Source organism: Crocodylus porosus, unplaced genomic scaffold (genome assembly GCF_001723895.1).
Source record: "Crocodylus porosus isolate Cpor-Errol unplaced genomic scaffold, CroPor_comp1, whole genome shotgun sequence".
NCBI lineage: Eukaryota > Metazoa > Chordata > Crocodylia > Crocodylidae > Crocodylus > Crocodylus porosus.
The window spans coordinates 65,506,452-65,520,933 of NW_017728886.1; the positions used below are offsets into that span (position 1 = coordinate 65,506,452).

Sequence of the window (14,482 nt, forward strand, 5' to 3'; positions counted from 1 at the left end):
GCGCTCTGCGCCCCGCGCCAAGAAGCTGGAGAAGCTAGGCGTCTACTCCGCCTGCAAGGTACTCTCCACCCCGCCCCCGCCTGTGGGGCACTAGTCCCGGGGAGGCCAAGCCGGGCCGGGCCGGGCCGGGGCGCGGGGTAAGGCGGCGGCGCTCCGCCCCGCACGTCTCTGCCCCGGCCCTGCGGGGACGGGGGAGGGGAGAGCTGGGCTGCGAGCTGTGCAGCGGCGCCCCTGCCGGGCCCTGCTCGGCCGCTCCGGGCAGCAGCGCCTTTGTTGTGACAGGCGGACAGCTGACGGGGCGGCGCTCCCGGCCGGGGACCCGAGCTGGGGCAGGAGCTCGCTCAGCCCTCGCGGAAGGTGGCCGAGGAACTGCCTAGGAGGCAGCCGTGTGCCGTCATGAAGAAGAAGGCTAATGGCATAGCTGAATGATCCCGGTGCTTTATATCCTGTAGGTGTTCTCATTGGTTATGGAAGCAGGGGAAACACCACATCTGGGTCCATGAAGGCAGTTTTCCTTAAGCGTTCCTGGGGATAACTGTTCTTCTGGCGCGGTTTAGTACCCACTGAGATGCTGGGGCTTAATGCCGGTTTTATGGAAATGGGAGGCTCCACCCTAGCTTGCTCCTATGCCTGAGGGTAGGTGAAACTTGGGGGCATCTGAACCCCAAGCCTCCCGGCTTGGGCCTGCACATAGGGTGCCCGCCAAAAGATGTTGGAAATATCTGAAGGTCTTGGTGGGGGTGGAGGACATTTGCTGGGTGTAGGGCCACTTATGTTTCTGGACTGACTCATGGATTTGGCTGATTTGGGTTGGAACACAAAGAATTTCTTTAAAAAAAAAAAGATGCATGAGTAGGAGCGGAGTCAGTGGATGGAGGGAAGTGATTGTCCGCCTCTGGTTGGCACTGGTGAGGCCACATCTGCAGCCAGTTTTGGCCCCCCTGCTAGAGAGGATGTGGATAATTTCGGGAGGGCAAATGAAAATGGTTAGCAGGGTGGGGAACATAATTTAGGAGGAGAGGCAGAGGGAACTGGGCTTACAGGCAGCCCCTGGACTTAAAACAATTGGTTCCTGAAACCCGCATCTTAAGTCCAAACGTTGTAAGTCAGTACTGATTTTTCCCATAGGCAACCATGTTATAAATGGGGGATTGGTTTCTGAACCAAGGCTGGATTCCCAGTTTTCACCAAAAATAACCCAGAATTTTGTACTCCATTATAGATGAGTAATATAGCTACATTCATGTATTTCTATTGTAAATAGCGATCATATTGGTTTGGAAGAACTTCTTTGCGGTGATTTTGCTCAGCTTTTTGAAGGGCTCTTGGCTGGAGTTTTCTCTGCAGGTTTTTCTGGAGTCTTGTCTGCTTTTTTTAAACAGTGTCCAAGGCAGTTTGGACAGATGCTGTCCAGGGACATGGGCAATGCAGTGAACTTGTTCACTGGCATGGCATCACATGGGATCAAGCATTGTGAAGTCTAAACTGAAGCCAGGAAGTTGAAACAGGGTGTCAATTTATAAACCTTGTAAGTGCGAAACGTTGTAGCTTGAAATATTGTAAGTCTAGGACTGCCTATATTTAGTTTAAAGAAGAGAAGGCTGGGGGGGGATTTAATAGCAGTCTTCAACTCCCTGAAGGGAGGTTCCAGAGAGGATGGAGCTAGATTGGGGTTGGGCAACCCCCGGTATGGGTGCCAGAGTGCATTTTGCTTGGTGCATGCATCTCTGGGCAAATGGCAGGGCTGTGCTGCCACAACAAGGATCAGGCCCCTCATGGCTCCCCTGCCATCTGCCTCTGGCATGCCAACATCTTACAAGCTGAGGATGCCAGTATTTTTGGCACTCTGTCCACAAACATTGCTGACCCCTGAGCTAGATTAGTGGTTATTAGTTATTAGTGGTAGCAGATGACAGAACAAGGAGCAACAGTCTCAAGTTGCAGCAAGGGAAGTTTATGTTGGATATTAGGAAGAACTTCGTCACTAACAAGGTGGTGAAGCACTGGAACAGGTTACCTAGTGAGGTCGTGTAATCTCTATCCTTGGAGGTTTTTAAGACTCGACTAGACAAAGCCGTGGCTGGGATGATCTAGTTGGGGATGGTCCTGCTTTGAGCAGGGGGTTGGTCTAGATGACCTCCTGATGTCCCTTCCAACCCTAACTTTCTATAATTCTAAGCAGTGGCTCCTAACATAGGCACAGAGACAGAAGCTGTCCTTTAATTTTTTTAAAGCCCTTCCTAGCCAGCAGGCACAATTTGAACATGGGATGTTCTTAGTTTGATTCCCAGTGGAGAGTAGTGGGTAGCATCACAAAAAGCCTCCACTGCACATGGCATCCTCTTAAGGCTCAGTGCTTTGAGGTTATGCCTAGTAATTGAGTTTGGGCTTAGGGAAGCTTATGCTCCTCTGATTCAGTTAGTTTCTAGTGCGAGTCTCTAACTTAGTCATGATTTAGATATGTTCCTCTAGTTGTGTTTAGCCACTCTAGATATGTTACTGTGGCCAGGTATTGTGGATATTGCTGTTACCTTTGCTATACTTTTTCTTATGGGTAGATATACTGTTCATTGAGGGTCATTAACTCAGTTGCTCTCATGCGAACTCTGTTCTTGTAAGGTATTTTCAGTAGAAAAATAGTCTAGATATATGGAGGTGCATCTGAAGAGAAACTAAGACAATAGATTACACTTAAAACACTTCACTTGATTATTTTACTCAGAGTGTTTTAAGTGCTAACATCTATGCACACACTGACAAAGGATGATGGTGGGACATATAACACTGTTTGTGTTGAGTTCCTTTAAAAGTAAGAGGAATGTTTGTTCCAGTGGATGGGGGGCGGGGGTGTTAATGAAAGACACTGTATATATTTTAATTATTAGCTACTTCCCTAATGTTGTTTTACTTCTTTTATTTTTTTTTGAGCATGAGTGGAATTTTTAACATTCCACCCATCTCAATAGATTTAAAATAGCAACAGGTGTATTAGAAGCTTCAATGAAATTGCTTCCATCTCTACAGCTGTGGTCTCATGTTACGCCTGCGTTCCCCCAGCACAATGAAGCCATTGTGGCCTGCATTCACCAAGGAGAGGTTGGTGAATGCAGGCCACAGAACCTGCCTCTGACTTGAAGTTAGACCAGCAGGGGCCAACCTTTTTAGCAGGCATGCCACAAATTAGGCCTGTACCCTCCCTGAGTGCCACTCCAATCTCCTTCTCTTGCCCAATCTGCTGCTCTGCTTTCTGTTTCTTGTGCTCCCTGCCAGATGTGCTGCTTTGCTTTTTGCTTCACAGCCTATCTGCTACTTTGCTGCCTGCTCTCTCTCTGATCTCACAGCAGTGATGCATGGAGATGGCCTGTGCCATGCGTTCTGCAGGTTGGCTGCTCTTGAACTAGACTATGAACCCCACTCCTGCAAGAGCCAGGAATAAGCACAGAATGAACTATTTTTAGAATTAAATGCAAACCTACTTCATTATATTTAGCTTTCCATTAACAACTTCCTAACATGCTGTGCTCATCTTAACTACAAACATAAGCAGGTAGACAAACAGGAAGTTCCTTAGAAATTAATTAAGCAATTTCTCCTAAGCTGGGAAAGAAGGAATAAAAGAGGAGAGGGGTCTATATGTGAATATTTGGCAGATGCTCCAATGCTTTACTGATGGGGGTATATACGCAACAGAGTTTTTCAGGAGGCTGCTGCAATAAAGAGATTAATTTCGAAATTTCTTGTTTTACATCTCAACTTTAATTCATTTTTTGTGTTTGATTTCACAAGCTCTCAGATCACTGAAGTATGTAATTAGCATTTTCATTCATGCAGTAAGCATATGTGAATCCTGTAGAAAAGTCCAAATCTATGTATAGCTGTGTCTCTTTAGATAAAGCAGGAAATGTACCTGTCATTCAAAATGTTTGGCATTCTGCAGTCCTTTTATTTTTCTCCTCCCACTCCAGCCTGTCTGATAGAAGTCAGCCAGTTGGAAATTATTTGAATCTTAACCTCTGAGGCACTGAGTGGCAAAAGAAGAGAGAGCATTGATTAGTGCAAAACATACATGATGCTGCAGGAAGAATGGGAAAGAGAGGGGAAAAAGAGGCAGAACATTGCATGGACAGAGTCTAGGAAGGTTAGCCTTGGTGGTAGCAATGGCAACCAACATGTTACAATGCTAGATATTACCATACCAGATGAGCAGGGGCTGGATGTGGACTCTTGTGAAAGTAGGTTCCTTGTCCTTGGAGAAAGGAGCATCACTATCACTTTTTAGTGATCCAGGCTGGCTCACCATTTGAGGAACTCTGGCAAACTCTTCTGGGAGAGTGTCTGCATTGAGCGGAGCTTGGCTGTGCTGTATTAGAACGAGTTTATGAAAATGCTGCTCTGGGCTCTGGCTATCCTCTTGAGCTGGACAGAAGATGTAGAAATAGTTCCTCCAGTGGTGGGGTTAATACTTCCCTCCTAGAGAGCAGGCCTGGGGGCTGTGGAATCGTGGTGTCCGCTTTCTGAGCAATGTGGGGCAGCTTAAAGAGGAAGGAAAAATAATGTGACAATTTTTTATTTGAAACACTTTTAAAAGTGCCCAGTTTTATAAGGCAACATAGTAAATATAAAAAAGTTGTCATAATTGGAACAATTTTAAGCTATACTTCCATACTTTATGCGACACTGGAATGGGCATCATTGAACTATAAATATGAATGACTACATAAATATTTATTATGTTGCCCAGCATGAGGCCAAGCATTTGCATGCAAGCTTGGCATATAGTTGTATGAAAGCAGCATTGTGACTTACATCCATAAATGCATTTAATGAAGATGTAAGAGGAACAATCAGTGCTTTTTTTATTATTATTATTTGTTTATACCATGTGCAATGACAAGTACTTTTAACCCTAGTCTCATTGAAAATCATAAATATTTTTAATATGTGCTATTTTTGTATTATTAATGTATCTTTATAGTAAACCAGATTATTTTTATATAGGCAGGCAAGCTCCTTTGGGTAGATGTGATATCTTTTATTAGACCAACTGAGTAGTTGGAAAAAAGTTCCTGGCTACAATAAAAAATCCTGCATTATTTTCACATATATTTTTCCAAATATTCTATCAAGAAAGATAGATAGATAGATGTATCTATCTACATTATTATATTATGGATATGTTTATCTATATCTATCTATCTACTATCTCGATATAGCTACATTAGTATATTATAGATATGTTTATCTATATCTTTATGTCTTTATATAGATGTATATAGATAGATAAAGATATAAAGATATAGATAAACATATCTATAATATAATGTAGTTTTTTATTATAGATAAATGTATCTATAATGTAGATATTTATAATGTAGATATGATAATGTAAATACAAATATATGTTTATATCTTTTTATTATAAAAATAAATACATATCTATAGATGCAATGAAAAATGGATACCTATAATGTTTATTTAATATACAATGAAAATAAACTGTTATATAGAAATTGCTGAGTCCAATATTACACACACAATGATTTATAAAAAAAAAAGTGTGTGTGTAATACAGAATAAAATAGGTTAAATATTATGATAAGGCTTAGATGCCACAACTGACTGGAGTCCAACAGAATTAAGTGTTTATAGACATTGTATTGCATGGTCAGTGCCCTGTAACACCTACTGTCTATATTAGTGGACAAGCAAAATATTAAAGGAAAAGGGAAGTGTAATGACTTGCCAAATGCCAGCCATTTAGCAGGCTATCTAGGAACAGCACCTAGCTCTCTCAAGTCTCAGTCTGTTCAGCTAGACCAGTAACATTTGGGCCTGCTTGGTTTACAAGACACATGGGTAATCAATATTCAAGAAGAATGTCAAGAAGTTTGAGAGAGTCTAAAGGAGAGCCGTGCGGATGATCAGAGGGCAAGAGAATAGGCCTTATGATGAGAAGCTGAGAGTCATGGGACTCTTCAGCTTGGAAAAGCACAGGCTCAGTGGGGATCTGGTGGCTGCCTATAAGTACATAAGGGGTGTGCATCAGGATCTGGAGGAACATCTGTTCACCAGCGTGCCCCAAGGATAACAAGGACCAACGGTCATAAACTCCGTGACCATTTTAGGTTGGACATACGGAAAAACTTTTTTACCGTCTAAGCCGTGAAGGCCTGGAATAGACCCTCCAGAAGTGGTTTAGGTACTACTCTGGACTCTTTCAAGAAACGTTTCGATATTTATCTTGCTGGGATCCTTTGACTCTAGCTGACTTCCTGCCCCTGGGGTAGGGGGTTGGACTTGATGATCTTCAAGGTCCCTTCCAGCCCTAATGTCTATGAATCTATGAATGTTAAGTGAAGAACCACACACACTAACATGTATGTACACCCTTAGATGAATTGTGGCAAATGAACTCCAACTGAAAAGAGAAAATAAAACTCTATTATACTTGTGTGTTACATTATTTGTGCTTGCAGAAAAGATTTACCCAAAGCACACAAGGGAGAAACCACTGCAGTCTGGTAACATTTCCTGCAAAAAGCCTCAGTTGATAAATTGAAGAGCCTGTGGCTCAGTAGCCACAGTTTGTGTTACTGAGTTAGGCCCACATTGTTTCCCTTTAGGCTTCAGGAGTTATAGTACTTACATGCATGTTCTGCAATAAGCAGTGTTATAGTAGGGTCCAATTTCATGTGAAAATAGGAGTTTATTATATAAATGAATACCACATCTACCTGGTGCAATGTTTCTATGCTGTTTAATGTTCTTTAATTCAAAGGCCTAGTTGGTGTACCTATCGTTTAGTTCTGTATAACTCTTGGAACCTTCTCTGAATGATAAATTAGCAGGTGAAAAAGGATTAGAGTTGTTCTTTGGATTAAGTGCTGGTTTACAGGCATTAGGTGGTGTTTAATGCTTTCTCCTTACCAGTTTAGAAGCTGGGTGAAACCTGCCTAGCAAGGTTTTTGGTCCCAATCCAATTTTTCATTAAAGTGAATTAAAACTCAGTCTTTGTATTAAATGGGTGGAAATCAGATCCTTTTTCTCTTTGTTATTTTAAATGATATGGCAATGTACAGCTGTTACACAGGTGATAGGGAAACTGGAAGAAATGAGGTGCTAAAATGTGCCCCTGGAATTCAGGGTAGGGCAATTTTTCTGAACAAATTGATCTATTATTCTTTAATACATAGCTATAATTTGTGTCGTTATTAATTATGATTTGATTTGCATTTAATTCAGGACACTATATGTAGTAGGAGATATTAGGAATAATTTTCCAAATGTATGACTATTTTTGTTTTAGCCTGCTTGAACCTTCTGTTAAACCTGGATTTGAAGTTACTACTTACTGGAGAGAACTTGAACAGCCTTTGAATGTGGAGGAAAACATTTTTCTTTCTGCATTAGAAACAAAGCTTATGTTGCATAGAGTTGTGTAAATTCATAGATTCATAGATGTAGGGTTGGAAGGGACCTTGTAGATCTTGTAGTCCGGCTCCCGGCCCAGGGCAGGAGAGAAACGTGGGCTCAAATGACCCCAGCCTGGTAAACGTCAAGCCTCCTCTTAAAGACCCCCAGGGTAGGAGCCAGCACCACTTCCCTTGCAAATTGGTTCCAGATCCTAGCCGCCCTGACTGTGAAGTAGTGAAGTTCTTTCTCCCATCCCCATTACTCCAGAAGATAGGACTTGTCTACTTCTATCTCCCTTTCCTCATTCACTTAATTATCAAAAAGTTAGTCAGGTGACTGCTAACTTCAAAAGAGCTCCATAGTACAATGCCTATCAAAGATCCTGTGAGCTTGTCTGTGCTACAGACCTTCTGCATCGAAAGCTGCTGCTATAGTCATAGCAGCAGAGCTGCACAGTAGACGTAGTATGTGCTGACAGACTTTGTTTTTTCCTGCCAGCATAGCTCTGTCATCTTCCCCAAACAGCATAAATCGTGCCAAATAAAGCCCTCTTCTATTGGCATAGCTGCAATTCCCCACTAAGGGTTTTGCTAACTTATTATCTGTGTTGGCTTGGGTATGAGCATTTCACACTCCTACCCAAGTTACTATGCCAGCAAATCTTTGTAGTGTAAACCAGGCCTACTTCTAAGAGTCCTGGTGTCTTTTACTTTGCTGCCAAACTAGCTTAAAATTTGTATTTTTCTGTGTCTGTTCCATCATCTGTGAAACAAAAATAATCTAAGGGCAAGATGCACATTAACATTCCTGAAGCATTTTTTTAAATATAAGAGGAAAGGTTACCCATGGAATTAAACTCAGCATTTCTTGGCTTTGATTTTATAATCTTAACACTGTAATTTAGTAATTTCATTTTTTAGATGTTATATACATATAGATCACATCTGTTTCAGTCTCATTTAGGACACAGTATAAATGTGCAGAAAGGTTTTGAGTGCAGGTCAGTGGTTTGATGAAAGTAAAATAATATTAATTTGTTCAAAATTGGGGTTTTTCTGTCCTTGGTGTTTGGATCATGGCACTTTCCTAGCTTTAATAATTACATATTAGTCTGAGGTGTCTTTGTTCAATGTATACTGTATATATAAAATGTACATAATTGTTCCCCTGTTTTTACAAAGAATGAAGGGGGAAACTGCATTCACCTTTTTATAATCAGCTGAAGAGTAGCATTCATTAGTCTCTCAGCAGGAATATCGGGTTTGCAACCAAAGTCCTTGAATGCTGTTATAATGCAGGGAAAAATGACAGTATCTTCAGTATCTATATCAAAGCTCTGCAGATGTCCCATAAAAAAGACTACAAGGACTAGTTGGACTACTTTAAATATTTTTCTTCCTTCCTTCTTTCCTCCAACTGTTTTTGATATTAAATTAAGTATCTGAGGAGGTGATTTCATACTGTACTTTATAATGGAAAGCAGATGAGTGACATGAAAAATACACATACTAGAACAAAAGTGTGAGAGAAAGAAATGAGCAAATGGAACACAGTGGAAGACTTGAAACAACTCAATAGAATGTATTTTAAACCATTTGGGGAATTCAGTGCAAAATATTTGCACTGTCAAGGTCCATAATGAAGGCTTAGTTTTCAAGAGGACCTTGTTCAGGTTGTGCTGCTGCTTTGCTGACTGAGCTTTTATGTTCATTCTAGTGGCTAACACTGATTATTTTTTTTTTAATTCTCATATTTGTTTAAGAGATACCTCTGCAATGTTTTGAACAAAAGAGATTAACATCTGCTTCCAAAAATCTGGCAAAGTTAGGAAATTCGACTGAGGGCAGAAAAAATCTGCTGCTGAACACTTTATTCTGTGGGAGGGTTGATATTTATTTTTGGCAGCTTAACTGAGCTGTTCATGCATCTGTTTGTTTGCATCTTTGCTGTTAATTATTGTGTTACACTAAAGTTTGTGTAGTTACTCACTGTTTATAGATTTAAGGGTTTGAAGGAAAACATTATGTGGTAGGTCTGTGTGCAATGCTCACTTAGGCCTGGAGGAGGTTTTATGAGAATTCCTTTGCCAGCTTTTTCTTACCATATTTATTCCTGATGCAGCTACAAAATTAACTTTAACATTTATGTGGTTTCTTTTTGTGTTGCAGTTATACTTATGGGTGAATGAAAGAACAGTTGTTTTGGCAGATGTATAGGAGAGGTCATATCCCTGGTCCGTTTTTGAAAAAAATTCTGGCATCTTATTTTTTATTTTTAGATCATCAGAAGATTGCAATACAGAAGAATTTTCCTTGATCATGTTTTCATTTGATCCAGTCTATTTTTAATGTCTGTCTTTCCAACAGGTAACTTGCATCAAATACCAAAGTTATTAATCTTATGGCAACGTGGTCTCTTACACAAAACTTGACTTGATAGGTTGGATATCAGGTTTTGTCTGGCTTTGCAAAGTAATTAAAAATAAATCATCAAGTAATCTGAATGGTGTTCAGGTTCCCAGGAAGATTTGCAATAGGAGTATTCTCAATTCATAGATATTGGTCAAACTGCTGTCCTTGTTTCTTGGTAATTAAATATAAATGGGTCCTGTAGCTTTGCATGATTAAAGAAAAGTAGGCCGGCCCCATGCAATGTGGAAAATGTGAGGGACCGTAGTCCATACAGAATAGAGATATGAGGCTTTGCAGAAATGTTTGCGCATAATCTGATTACTATTTAGGATATTATTCTTAAATTGTCAAAGACAACAGCAAAGAAAAATAGCTTAAAATTGACCAGAATGCCTGTGAATCCCTCCAAACCTCAACTTAGTTCATAATATTTTCCTTGCATTCTTTCCTCACTTCCCAAACCAACATTCCCTTCTTGTCAAACACCCACATGTCTTTTGGTTGCAAGTGGCTCTTTCTCCCCAGTTGGTCACACCTCTCATCTGTAGCTAGACACTCAGTTTCTGCTTGCCAATCGATACCCAAGCAGTAGGGCTAAGCACAGACAGTCAAAAAGCCTGAGGCTGAATCAATTCAAACTAGGCAGCTTCCTCTAAGCTGCCTAGGCTGAACTGACAAGCAACTGAACTGACATTCAGTTGTCAATCGGGAAAGGCAGGGGGAGGTCTGCACTGACCCAGGCCAATCGGCAGGAGGCACTAGAGCACATCTCCCAGGCTGCTGGCCATTGCCAGCCCAGGCAAGTGTCCCCAGCTCCATGCTGTCTCCCCACAGGGGGTTAAGCCTCCTGCCAGGGTGCTGATCCACTTTGGGGGAACCGCCCCCTCAGGAGGTTCCCCCTGCCTGAGTTCCCAAGCCCAGGCAGGCCTGGGGAGCTGAGGGGAATTCCCGCCCCCTGCTGATTTCTTCAGCTACTGCCACAGGAGCAAAGGAGAAGTCCTCCCAGCCAGGTGCCTGCCCCTGCAGCCCAGCATGGGGGCACTGCTGAGCCCCTCCCTTGGGGGGCTTCCCCCTACCCCAGCCCAGGGTCCCCAGTCCCAGACATTAGGGCTGTGCAAAACGGCATCATTTCGTTTTGATTTCTGTTTTACCATTTCAAAGGGACTGTTTTGTTTTGTCATTTCATTTAATTTTGAAGCACTGTTCCATTTTGCTTTGTTGAAACTGTTTCGCTGTTTCAACATGTTTTGATGTTTCGCCCATAAGCTTTTGGGGAATTGTGAAAATGCCTACAACTTTGTCATTTGTAGCCTGATTCAGATGAAAATTGCAGGTGTGGTAGCCCCTTCTGAGGGCATGAAGCCCACCAAGTTTCAAGGAAGTAGGTGCAGAGGTTTCTGGGAAACTGCACCTCAAGCTGCTAAAATCAAAACTTGTGTCACTTGCCAGCAGCAGCAGCCTCCTGTCATGCATGTATCTGGGGGCCTGTGCCCTCAGAAGGGCTATGTGTCTGTGCCGGACTCCTGGGAGGTTAGGCCCCTGGATCTGCGCTCGGCATGACAGGAGGCTGCTGCTGCTGCCTGGGACCAGTGCTGGGCGCAACCCACACCCAGTGCCAGGAAGACTGCTGCTGCTGCTGCTGACCCCAGGCAGCAGCGTCAGGCTCCTATCATCCGGCATGCAGATCTGGAGGCCCGTGCCCCCAGGAGGAGTCTGGCAGTGCTGGGAGGGCAGGTTGAGCCCCCCATCGGCTCTATCCATCTCCTGCTGCTGGGCTGCACTCAGCAGCTCCACCAACCCCACGGAGCTCAGCTTAGTGGCAGGAGGTAACGAGAGAGCCAGTGGTGGAGCTGCTCAGAGCACAGCCTTGCCAAGCACAGCCTGGTGGTGGGAGGCTCTGCTGCCCCATGGGGTTGAGCCTGGCAGCGGGAAGTGTGGAAGAGCCACTGGCCAGGGCTGCACTTGGAGCGGCTCCCACCGCCAGGCTGAGCCCTGTGGAGCTGGCAGAGCCACTCGGAGCACAGCCCTGGTTCTTCCCCGCCTTCCACCACTGGGCTGCATCAGAACTCGAAACATTTCAAAACTTTTGAAACATTTTGAGTGCCCTCATTTTGTTTCAAAGCCTTTTACTTCATTTCTGTTAAGCTGTTTCAAGCTTAAAACGTGTTGAAACAGCTTCTAAACAAAACACCCATCAAAATTTTGCACAGCCCTACAAGGCAGTCCCAGGAGCTATGGGGAATTCTTCCCATTTGCCTTGGGTGCTGGAGTCTTAGGAATAACCCAGGGAGGAGAGGGAAATTTCTCTGTTCCCCTGCATTAGTTTTGTCTCCAACTCACAGCAACTAAGGCAAAACTAGCTGTGGAAAAGCTGGAGAATTTCCCTCCACTCCTTTAAGCTGCCTGAGACTGGCAGGGGCTAAGGAAAGTTTCTAAGGCAAGGTTTAGGAGAGGAAAATTCCCCTGAGTTTCTGGGGCTGCCCCAGGCTGCGGGACCCTGCGTTGGGGGCAATGTTCCCTCTAAGGAGCAGCAGTCTGTGAGCGCGCCGCCTCAGTCTGTGAGTGCACTGCCTCGGTCCAGCATGGGACTCTTACTGAAGGGGGCCAGGGGCCAGGGGCTGCATAAGCCGGTTTGACCTAAATCAGCTAAGTCTCATACTACATCCAACCAGGTTTATCTTAAACTGGTTTTAGCCATTTTGAAAGTGGTTTATAACTTCTGTTCTGTTACAGGTTTAAACCAGTTTCCAATAACTTAAACTGATTTATGCGGAACTTCTGTCCCTAGCCTAGAAGTAGTGTGTTTGAGAAATATATTTTTTCTTTCCCAGGGGAGGTGGACTGTAGCTGCTGTTGTGTGCTTACTAGAAACTTTCCAGAGAAAACCCATGTCATCCTGAAGACTTCTGTGGTGTGTGTTACGTGCATCCTTTTAACTCTTCCCAGCTGCATAGGGAAGTCAGGCTTTGTTGTTTTGCATACATGTGGCATGTCAGGGATAAACTGGCTGTGGCAGATACGTTCAACAAAGTAAACACATTATGTGATATCCAGCAAAAGAGGCAGCATCTGTCATTACTAATAGCTTAGTTGCGTAACCTGAAATTAGAGTAGAAGAATTACCTCAACTTAATCTATTCGGCTTTTGGTTCCAGTATCTGAAAAGCAGCCTCTGTTGAGCATGGTTTCCTTAGAGAGTAAGCAATTTCCAAATGTAAAAGGAAAATTTTTCCTGAAATAGGTACATTAGATGCATTCTAAAAAAAGTTTGAAAAAATGATGCATTACATTTTTAGTTAACTCCAGAAACTATCATAGTAAGTTACTGGAGAGTATTATGCAGTGTTTAGGAGTGATAGTATGACTGAGAAGCAGTACTTCAAATTATTGTGGATCTCGTTATAACACAGTAAACAAATATTTCTAAATATGGCTCAGAAAGTAGATGCATGTTTTATAGATTAGGGGTTGGCAGTGTTTTCTTGTGGGGGTAGGCATTAGGATCTATCCACCACTGGACAGGTGACTGGTAGGGAGGGCATGGGTGGGGGGGGCATGTGCCCCCCCCCCCAAGATTAACCCCTGAAAGTGCTGGGGGACCCATTGATGTCCCCCAACTCAGCACCACTCAGCCCGATTGTACGGCCGGGGACTGCTCTCTGCTTCTCTACCCAGCCCTGCCCTCCCTGATGGTGCTCTGGAGCCCGGAGCATCAGAGAGCGCTCCGGCCAACCAGAGCGCTGCTTTGCTTCCCTCCCTTGCATGGCCTCTCCCTACCTGTAAGGAGCATGCTCTGATCCCCCAGCTGTTCCTGCTTCTGGGAGAGGTAAGTGCTTTTGTGGGGGAAAGGCGGAGTCCTCCAGAGTCAGGAGACACCAGTTGCCCATGTACCACTGCCACTTCTCCCCTGGCTCAGCTGCCTGAAAGTTTCTCTCTGCTGGAACTGGTGTCACCTGACTGAGGTGCAGCATGGGCAGAGGCCTCCATCTGTTGGGGCTGCAGGGACTGACTGTGGCATTGGAACAGGGGAGCCCCCACTACCAAATGCCACTGAAGCCATGGCTCCATGGGCTGGAACCAAAGGCTCCACAGCTTATAGACTGCAATCCCTAGGCTGTGGATAGATCTTCAGAGTAGAATATGATTGTATTAAGAAGATATATTTATTCAGTGCATGTAGTCGTATAGACTAATATGAATATCTAAATCCTATACATTACATACATTTATTTGAGTTATAAAAATATCAGAGCTCGTTAATTGCTTTGTTGATGGCATGCAGAAGAAAGGGAAAAAACTGTTCAGTTCTTGTATCAAGAAGTTTGTCTCTGGAGTGAAAGGGGTGTAGGTTGAAGCCATGTTGGTCTAAGGACATAGACAAGGTTCTTTGGGTAAATCTCTGTAGCTGGGGTGTACATGGGTTTGTACTTCCCTCTCCAATTGAGGGAATTATTGGCAGGGCAGTGTGCTGTGGAGGGACACAAAAGCCCAGCGGCCGCCTCCGTCCCCTATAGGGTCCGGTCCAGTCAATCGATTACTTAACTATATACAGATTTATTATTTCAACAAAACCATGAAAAGGTAAGGACATAGATTATATATATATATGTACAAATTTACAGAACAATAAAACCCACTATATATATATATATGTGTGT

The 14,482-nt window shown here is 43.3% G+C and overlaps 1 protein-coding gene across 1 annotated transcript in view; it reads left to right on the plus strand.

Moving 5' to 3' along the window:
* Window position 1: 1 nt before the first annotated feature.
* Window positions 2-14,482, plus strand: part of KAT2B (lysine acetyltransferase 2B) — a gene marked incomplete at its 5' end in the record, with an annotated part of 84,413 nt that continues 69,932 nt past the window's right edge. Inside the window, one exon of the mRNA XM_019532857.1 lies at window positions 2-58. Coding sequence (XP_019388402.1) covers window positions 2-58 — 57 coding nt within the window. The remainder of the gene's footprint in view (window positions 59-14,482) is intronic.